Genomic DNA, 10472 nt, shown 5'->3' with positions numbered 1-10472 from the left:
AAAAGAACACGCTACTCACTCATTAATCACCATTTCTTATTCCTTGTGAATAGTACATCCACCCAAAAGAACACAGTGTGAGTAAAAAGGATTGAAAAAGTTGAATTTTGATTGACTATATTATATTAATAGGTTAAATATGTTTTTATCTCTTAATTTTTAGTAAAAATTTAAATTAGTCTATTTTAAAATTTTCTACCTAATTTAGTCTCTGGTTTTAAAAATGTGTGAATTTAATTATTTTAACTATATCTTATTAAGTTTATTTAATATTTCAAGTGTGTTTTATAATAACATTTTGAGTCGTTGATCCCAGTTGACATCTTTTCATGTTATATAAGAAACGCATTTAAAATGTCAAATAAACTCAACAAAATTTTATTAAAATTACTAAATCCATATATTTATAAAGTTGAAAGAATTAAATTAAAACAATATTTCGAAAAGTGATTAATTCTAATTTTTAAGTTAAGAGACAAAATAATATTTAATCTTATATTGATTTATTCTTTCTAACGAAATTTGGTGCTTTTAAACCACTTTGTCTAAACATTTATTTTTTTTATGATTATTTGATATAATTTTAGTATTTTTATAATTTTTTATACTTGAAAAACTAATCGCATAATTTTTTTATATCATATACAAAAAATGACAATACTATTAAGTATTATATGGTATTATTATGTAGTTATAATGTCAAATAAAGGATAGATCCACATAATGCTATTCGGTTATTAACTAATGTTTATTATGCTATTATTCTTTATCGCTTTAATCTTATTAGCATATTAGCCGGCCCCCTACAAATAATAATAATAAATGTATAGTATTTTAAATACATTTTACTGAATTACTCTCAATAATAATTAATTGGCTAGGATAATATAAAATGAACAAAATTAACACTTCAATAATTGGTCAATTGGAAATTAAGAAAAAATAAATAAAACTGTTTTTGTGGAGGAGGGAGTAATTTTAATAAAGTTTATTGATACTCTCTCCGTCTCACACTTACTATTATTGTCAAAGTTATTTCAGACATATTAGGAATGAAAATAAATGTCATTTTTAAAATAATTTTTCTAAAATAGTCTTATTAATTTGTAATTTATTATTTTTATTAAAAGAAAATAATAAATTTAGAGACTGATTAAGAAAATAATAAATATATTTTATAATAAGCTGAGAACATAAATATATTTTAATTATTTTCAGGACAAAACTAATTAAGTGACGGTCTAGATTTTGTAAACAAAAGTTATTGATTTTTAAAATCGTTTCTGTTATTAATAAAAGAGTAATAACTTATTTGTTTAAATTAGTATGTAGCATTACTTATCATATCGATGAATACGTGCTGTTTATTTTAAAGATTCGGATGTGAAAGTGATAATATTTGGAAGTAAAATCTCTGGAAGATTTTATCGATGTGATAAAATAAAAAAATATTTTAATATACTAAAATATAATATTATTATTTTGTTCTAATATTTAAAATTAGTACAATAATAATAATATTATTATTTAATTTTATTGGATATTTTAAATTTTTATCTCTTTATATATATATATATATATCTTTATAATATATATATATATATATATATATATATATATATATTATAATGATATAACTTTAATATTTAAAGCTTTCTCGTTATTTCAATCAAGTGGTAGGAATTCTCTGGTAGAGGTATTAAATGCAAGAGGTGCTGAATAAGTAGTTTGTACTAGATTGATAAATTATTTACAGTTAAACTGAGATAACGGTTAATTTGGTTTATAAGTAATTTTATGTTAACATATAATTGATTTAATTTTAGTTAAAGGATTAAGTATCAGGATGTTTTGATAATTTTCCAACATGTTTTCAATCTAGCTTGTAATTGGGTCTTGATGAAGTAATTATTTGATTAAAATATTCTGATATTTTAAAATCATCATGAATTATTATTATTATTATTGTTTTTGGTAATTTAAAACCTCGTAAACTAATTTCAAAGACATTTTTATGATCAAAGAGTCGATAAAGACACGATAAAAATCATTATCAATTTTCACATCTCAACTGTTTGACAAAATTACTCGAACTTAATAATTTAACCTTTTGACGAACACAATTTTCCAGCCATGCATGATTTAATTTTGATGGCAGTAACAGTATTTGTTCAATGAATCAGTGGCAGAGTGATGAAAAAATACGTTAGAGCTTTTGATGGTTGTTGCAGTTAATTACGGTTCTTGAAAGAGTAATGAAGGAAGAAGACTTGAAAAATTAATGTGTTATAACTTGCTTCACCAGTGCAACCACATATTCATGGATGAGAATCTAGTTTATTCAACCAAGTTTTGATGCTCCATAAATATGCAGAAAGAAGAAGGAAACAAAGTAAGCTTCGACAACAATCACAAGTATGAGCTGCACCTATCAACCCTAGCTAACAAACATTGCTGTCTTCAATGAAAAGTTGAAAACACTACTCATGTGCCATTTATTCATTCTGTTATAATTTATGTGGGAGCCCTTTTCGTTACTCAACATTTCTGCATTCAATGGTTATAGAGATCCTTTATCGTCGTCACCAAAACATTGCACTCAACACTTTCAATATAGAGCAAAAAATTCTCTTTAAAAAACTGTTAAGTGTTTCTCTGCACAATCTGTGATTACCATTACCTCAACAAGCATGAGTAAAACTTTTATGACAAGGTACTATGAACCAGAAAAAAACCACAAAAAACATAAATGAAAAGTTTGTCAAGTGAAAATTTGACTCAAAATTGTGGATGTGTAATCCAAACATATAGAATAATTGGACAGACTATATGTTCATCCCCTCAAACTCTTGATAATCTCGGAGAGGGCAGAGTATGTTCCAAAAGCAGAACAGACAACTCCTACTATGATGATTGTAACGCAAACTGCTGCCTGTAGACATAGGAAATAAAAGGAAACATCGCAGTGAGTTTACTATAACTATTCAAGTAATGTTTGAACTTAATTAGTTGTGCAAGAAAATTATCAGTTAATATGAAATTTCTACTGGTGTTGCCATAGATTCTTGAGTGTCTTGTTTAAGTGTATTAGTGTCAAAATGATACCTTTCTGCTTCAAAATTGTTTTCCATTTGTATGTTTTAAGCTGTGTTAATATCACAATGTTTGTTTTTGAAGCCTTTTTTGGAGATTCTACATTGATAAAACGAATTTAAATTTAGAACATATAAATAAGTCCAAATCTTACTTTATAAAGGGTTGAGTTAAATTTAACTTTCACTTCTTAAAAAGAGTCTTTGAGTAGTTCACATAATTTTAAGAGAAAACTATTCATCTGCCACCATGTTCAATACTCTGTAGAGTCCTAAAGAGTTTATTTTTCTCATCAATGCTATACTTTTTATCAGTTCATCTTTTAAGGAAAATTGTTTCTTTTTATTCTCCATTTAGAAATTTAAGACAACCTCATTTTCTCTCTTTTCAAGTATAACCTTTTGTCCACGTAATTCTTAAAGATTTACAAATTTCTCATAATGAGAGATAGATAAATGGTAAGGTCATATTAAGTAGTTAAAACTATAAGGAAAAATACAGATATCAAATTTATATTATATTGAGCAGTATTATTGAGAGTGAAATCATCATACCTGCAATCGTGTCACTTTGCTTCTCAAGATTTTTAGGAAACAAACGCAGGGTAGTATCAAAGACTGTGATGAAGGATGATTTTAATTAATAAAATGCCGAGATCAGTAAGCTAGAACAGATAAAGTGAATGAGACTTACAACAAGCATTGTGAATAATGATCCAATCAATGACATAACCAGACCTGCAAAAGAGAAAAATCATATATGCTGTTCATATGTCATGGTACAACCAGATTTATTAAAGAAATAATATTGAGCACATGAGAATATGAAGGGAGAATTTAGATTCTCTATTGAATTTTCAGTGCTGGTCATATGCTGTGTCTTCAAAATACACAGATAGACATTGATTTTAATGTTATAAAATATATTAAAAAAAATTTAAAATACAAATATTAATGTTTAGTAGAGGACAGTACCAAAAAATTTAGTATAGAATCTGGATTCGAGGAGGAAATACTCACCAAAAAAGGGAACTGAGAGACCAATAACGAGGGTGGAAAGTACCAACCCTGTTCTGATGAAGAAGGAATATAGATAAGACTTGGAATGGTTTGATGGTATCAACTCCTCCAGACTCATTGCCACCGGAGATATAGTCAATGCAAATGTGATTCTAATTAAGTTAAAAACAACTTCCTTTGCTCACACTCCTATTCATAGAACACATGTTCAAACACACATTCATATAACACATTCTTTCCTGTCAAATACGTTCACATTGAATCAACATTTTGTACATGAATAGGAATACAAGGAGAAACATTTCTCAAGTTTTATAATTTTTTTCCCCAAGTAAAGCAAGATGGTAAGTAGAAATGTTTTCAGTTGTGCAGCATTTTGCAAATGATAATTTTTTCCTTTTTCTCTCAAATATCACTTTAGAAGGAGTTTCAAATTCACAAAATGCAGGATGGAAACAAAACCATTTCTTGTTCTTATCTCTCTCATGTATTTAACTACTGATGCATGGCCATGGCCCCAATAAAAAGGATATTTGGTAAATGGATTAACCACCTGCAAAATAAAAGAAAAAGATAAAATGGTGGTTATTTATGTAATTTATTGAACATTGATAATTTGCTGATACAGAATTAAGTATAGTATGAGAATAACGAATGAGAAAGAACTTCTTGAAACAAGGCATACGAAAATTGAAAAATGGCAACTTCTTCACATGTTAAAATTATTTGATGCATAAGTTAATTTGTAGAAGCCCTCTCATATAGTTTAACTTATGCAGAAATCCCATTTTTTTTATCTTCTTTTTCTCTCCTAGAAGTGCTTATAGAAAAAAAACTGACACAAACAGGTCCAAAGAGAGTATGTGTACCGTGGTCCAAACAGCAATCTTGGTTGCTACCAATTCTTGAGGCAGGTTGAGAGTGAATTGAGAGAGTATAGCTTCACCAAACATTGTGTATCCCATAACAGCAGCTCCAGCATACAATAAGGTACAAATACCAAAACTGAGGAAAGGAAAAACCACACTTGTGTACATTAGGTTCAGAAAAAGAAATTCCAGTGAACAAAATAAAAATCCTATGCAGGTATATTCCACATCTTGAAGCATTGTGATTTACCTTGCTTACACTTCTCTACTAGTTTACCTAAAAGAAATCATCATATCTTCTATATATATACTTGTAAGTTGCAGTTCTACAAGACTTAGATCTAATATAAAGTAGAAGGACTAGTGACAATCAAGTTATAGATTATGGCCAAAAGTTTTTTACCATGCTAAGAGCACTCCAGGGAATTGGTTTTGATTTGCCATGGATGTATAAATGTTTGGGAAAACAGCATGTCCAGAGTAGCAGTAACCATAAAGACCCACGGCAACAGGAAAAGTTGCAATATTGAGTGTGGTCCCTTTGCTATGAAATCCTACATTGTCTACGCCAACCCAAAACAAGCAGAGAACCACCAAAATTGATGCAACAACTCCACCAGCTATAAGAAAAACATGGTACAAGGTTATAATAAGCTTTTTCAGATAATGATGACAACACAATATATGACTACTGTCTGCCAAAACATAAAACATTAGATCTAACAAATAACAAATTTCATAAAACATTAGATCTAACAAATAACAAATTTCACTAGGATAAACTCTATTCCATGATTCTGAAATTATGTTAAGAAGTGAACTTTAAGTCTAATTCAATTTTAAAAAAAAGTTGTAAAATTAAGTTTGCCTCCACTTATATACTATAAATTGACATTATCTTTGATCTATGTGAAACTTTCAACAGCACAAAATGATTATAACTGGAGGAATAAAATTTGAGAAGCTGCACATGAACTTCATTTCACAGCAAAAACAAAGCCTATCCCAATACAGAAAAGAACAACATGAAGTACGATAAAACCTTGTTTGAGAAATGACTTAGAGGCAAACCTAGATGAGACGAAGCTTTAACTTTTAATCAGATAATGGACAAGTGATCATTTCTTGCACCAAAAAAGAAGCACTTACCAGATATGTAACTGAGAATGCTTAGATCACGGAGCCAAACAGTAGGAAGAACAGCCAAGGCAGTAATCACAGCAAAAAGTGTATGTGAATCCAGTTCAAATGCACCCAAATTCAAGCGTGCATTTGGAAACAACGAAGACAAGTTGTCGCCCTCCAAAATTATATATTCAATGCAACAAGCCTGAATGAAGGAACATTCAAATATGCAAAGTAATTGCTACAAATTTAGAAAAATTATAACAGGTATCCAATAATGTAACAGTGGATCCAAACAGATAGCCACATAGAATTTCGTCATTTTTCATTGGCTGTAACAAATTACATTGGATGAGACATCAAATGGAATGCAGTTGTACTTACATATAATTCCACGTACAGCACTATCTGCATCCAAAGAAAAAAAGTAGAAAGAATTAATAATGATTAGAAACAAAGTTATTTTTAACTAACATGTCATTTGTCCACCTAGAAATGTATGATAAAGACAAGGGAACATAACAAATCTTAAAATTTCAAGACCTGACACGACTATAACACAACCTATAAAATGAACATAAATCATAAACCTTAAATGAGGATGAGTGATTAACAATCTCCCCCTCTAGCGTTTATCAAGATTACAGAGGAGGAGGTTTCACTGGAAAGATACGACACTAATGAGACCTGAGCCCAACTAGGTAAGGCATAAATACCACTCTCAACCAAAACCTTAATACAATGGGTTTATGGGTCTTTATCCTTATATAGTGCTCAACTTTTTTCATTTTTGTCCAATGGGACTTAAATTCATACTTGGATTTCTAACAATAGTAGCATGAAGGGAAGACTTACTGAAATGGCAATACGTCCAGTAGTACCAAAAGCAGCTTGGCCAATATCAGGGTATGTTTGAAGCTCAGGATCACTGTCCAAACAGGAACGCAAGAGCAGCCCAGTATAAAATGAAATAATTGCAAAAAGAAACAACACTGAGAGCCCAAACCATCCACCTTCTTTCGCAGCATAAGGGGTAGAAAGGATTCCAACTCCACAAAGAACATTTATGCCTACAAAATCCAAACTATGATGGGTAAGGAATCATGCAGTTTCAAACCAGATGGTGTAAAATATTTTATCTTCCGTTTCATTTTACAATTTAAGGTACAGAAACTTACTTGTTATGATTCAGGTTCATGCAGTTCAAAATTTATAATATACTAGTGAGTATAAAGATGCATGTGATTAGCTTTAGTACAGATCAAATCTATATATAAAGATGCATGGTGAAGTCAGAAATGAGAAAATGAGTTTATGTAGGATTTTGAACAAGTGATGCTGACAAAGTGGTTTAATCATCACTTGGGTAGGCCTGATAAGGCGGCAAAAGTTACATCATTGCCTAACATTGTCCCCACAGTCAGAGGATTCATTGAGTATGTCTGTTGGACTTCTTCATTGCGAAGTGCAGAAAAAATAATATATGTTCCGAATGATTTCCATTGTCACCAATAAATGAATACCCAAACCTTATCTTCTAATAAAATATTGTTCAAGTAATTTTAACTTAAATAATTCATAAATTTAACTAATTATTTGAACACTTGAGCTTAACTCTATTATTCACTTTATTATAATATATAATATAAATATACCGTGCTCAGTTTTGGGCTTAAAGTGACTTTAACGGAGAATATTTGTTTAAGTTTGTCATAAAAATAATAACTTCTTTAAAAAAAATCATTTTTGAAATAATAAAAACCATAAATAATCAGAAAACATAAATATGATTATAAACTATTTAAAACAAATTATACGAAAATCAACTATTCTTTAGAAGTTGATTTTTTTTATTATAAAGAACAAAAACGATAGTTTCACAAAATGATAATATATATTATTATTTTAAATTAAAAATTAAAATGTTAATATATTGGTTATCAAGCGTGTATACTTTTTAGGAGTGTTAACTTACCTTTCTTTTAAAATAATTTTCTAGAAAATAATCACTAAATTATTTACACTCTGTTCCATGTACAATATGTTACACTAGAACCATTATCAGTTTAAAATGGTTTATGTGAGTGGCCATATCTCAAATCTATTCCCACCTCCCAATTTAAATGTTGGTCAAATCTGATCCATACTTCAATCCAAATCCATTAAGTGGGGCAGAGTATATACCCACCATGTTTTTTTTTTGTCATGTAACTCATAAAGACGCTGTTTTTTAGAGTGTTATCTGCTTGTTACCTTCTTTATAATGCAAGTCGTGCATTATATCAATTTTCAAAGCTCTATAAACTCAGAATCATGATCATGCCCGAATGCAAAAGAAAAAAAAATCATGTACATCAAGAGAATTACACTACACACCAAATTTTGTTTGCATGTAGAAAAATTGTTCAACTATATAATGAAGTTCAAATTTTCTGATATAAATGTGGAAACATAGTATATCATAATGACAAGCAACAAACATATACAGTACATGTATCATTCATTATGCATTCAATTTTTTCTTCCTTCCTTTTCCCTTTCAATTTATTAAGAAGATAAGGTTGAACAGTTTATTTTCTTATAATAGAACAGAATTGTGGCATAGATAGATCAGACCAAGAACATAAGAAACAGAGAAACAAGAATTTACCATTGAGCGTAGCTTGTCCAAAAGAGCAGTGGCGAGAGGGAACTTCATGAGAAACCTTGGAATCCTTCTTAATCAAAGAAGACCTTCTAGAAGAAAGAGGAGGAAGCAAGGTGTGAGAGCTACGTCTCTGATGCTGTTCATCTTCTGGTTCTTGTAAAAGAGGCTTTGTCACTGAAGGAAGTGCTTCAGGAGTGTGCCTCCTTGTTAGTGATGTAGAAAGGAAAGAACTGCTTAGTCTTGACAATGAGGGTGTGCCCAAAAATCCAATGCTTGGTGATGGCACACTACTGTATAGATCAATAGATTGCCTGAAACACAACATCAACAACAATAACATAAGTATTCAGTTTAACATAGGACATGTTTTGTTGACTATGTCAAGCACAAGTGGCATGTTCTGGTTTCTTCTAAAACCCAGACTAATCAGAAAAAGGTTCCTAACAATTTCTACATTCACCCTAAAAAAGGCAAAATCACTTTTCAAAAACGTAATGAAAAAGGAGGAAAAGAAAAGACAACTAAAAAATTAACCGTATTTGTAGAGAAATTAGAGACATTTTAGAAACATAAAAGAAAAAGGGACATGAGAAAACACAATCATGAGAAGTCCACGAATCTAGTGTTGTTAAAACAAGGAAAATAGAAGACCTGTAACTCTGAGGCCACGAGATGTTGTAAGAACTGGGCTTTCGCTGTGGAGGGTTTTCAGTTGAGTAACTAGAAGAATCAGAATCGTTACCATCACCTCCACCTTTGTTCGAATCCTTCTCCACATCCTCTTCATCACTCTCGATGATAAAACTGTTCTCTGAAACAGAATTATTCATCTTCCTTCAAGCTCTTTCTCCGTTCAAACCTCTTCAACAATTCACCTTCACAGAATAACCACTCTCATAAAACGAGCAGAAAGAAAGAAAAAACCTTTATAACAAATTCAAGGCAATTTCACAGCATAAAATCTGCGCAGGGATCAACCCTACCCTATCCTTTAACCTTTTTTTCTAACACCAAAACAAAAAACTTCACGTGGGGTGAGATTAAAAAAGCTTCCTTTCAAGTATTCTTGCTCAGAAGCTTGTACTCACGAATCCAGCTAGATTTTACATATGCATGCATTTTCATCAGTTTGATTAAGTCGAACCAGAAAACACAGACAAGGCAGGAAAGGAAAAAAAGGTAAGAGCTTTAAAGTGTTTCCTCTTATGGTTTTTGTTTTGTACATGTTTCCTTAAATTTTTGCAGAGAAAGAAAGTGAAAAACAGATAAAAGAAAGAGGTGGGTACTTACCTTTGCTGTGTGGTGGTTTGAATGATACTACACTCTGAATGTTGGGAACTCTTATAGCGATTTTGGTGGTGTGTGTGTGTGTGTGTGAAGTGAAAAACTTGGGATGACAGAGCAGAAGAATGATGGAAGGTGTAGCAGTTTATTGTTATGCGCATGTGTACTCTGTCTTCGACAGTGCAGGAACATAAGCAATCGTAGCCGTACATTAGTGGGAGATAATAGATAGCCAATTCCCATGTTGTCATGCTGGCATGGGCCCCCATTTTTCTTTTGTTTGTTATAAGAGCTCATGAATCTTCAGATCATACGATGCTGCTGCGAGTAACCACTTTATCTACTGTAGCTGTTACCTTACGATATAATTTTTGTATAACAATATGATTATATCATCATATCTAATGCTATAAAATAATAAAATAAATCATACAG

The 10472-nt window shown here is 30.6% G+C and overlaps 1 protein-coding gene across 1 annotated transcript; it reads right to left on the bottom strand.

The window, feature by feature from the left end:
- Positions 1-2614: 2614 nt before the first annotated feature.
- Positions 2615-10202, bottom strand: LOC114192514 (amino acid transporter AVT1C-like). Its single transcript, XM_028082260.2, has 13 exons — positions 10044-10202; positions 9405-9628; positions 8757-9064; positions 6962-7176; positions 6491-6514; positions 6131-6311; positions 5385-5601; positions 4982-5117; positions 4646-4665; positions 4113-4258; positions 3787-3830; positions 3648-3710; positions 2615-2932 (listed from the first exon to the last, which is right to left on the bottom strand). Exons 2-13 carry the CDS (start codon positions 9581-9583, stop codon positions 2834-2836), a joined length of 1632 nt encoding a protein of 543 aa, XP_027938061.2. The 5' UTR covers positions 9584-9628; positions 10044-10202; the 3' UTR covers positions 2615-2833.
- Between the last annotated feature and the right edge of the window lie 270 nt (positions 10203-10472).

The sequence above is a fragment of the Vigna unguiculata genome, chromosome 7, assembly GCF_037176805.1.
Source record: "Vigna unguiculata cultivar grain cowpea cultivar isolate G323 ecotype 2 chromosome 7, ASM3717680v1, whole genome shotgun sequence".
Taxonomy (NCBI): domain Eukaryota; kingdom Viridiplantae; phylum Streptophyta; class Magnoliopsida; order Fabales; family Fabaceae; genus Vigna; species Vigna unguiculata.
Note: the sequence above shows the minus strand (reverse complement) of the source record. Positions and strands in the feature narration are given on the sequence as shown.

Coding starts and splice junctions, on each gene's coding strand:
- LOC114192514 (XM_028082260.2), bottom strand. CDS start 9,583: ATGAATAATTCTGTTTCAGAGAACAGTTTTATCATCGAGAGTGATGAA. Junction 9,065..9,404: donor TCGTGGCCTCAGAGTTACAG/GTCTTCTATTTT, acceptor GTTGTGTTTCAG/GCAATCTATTGATCTATACA. Junction 2,933..3,647: donor GCAAAGTGACACGATTGCAG/GTATGATGATTT, acceptor CTATGTCTACAG/GCAGCAGTTTGCGTTACAAT.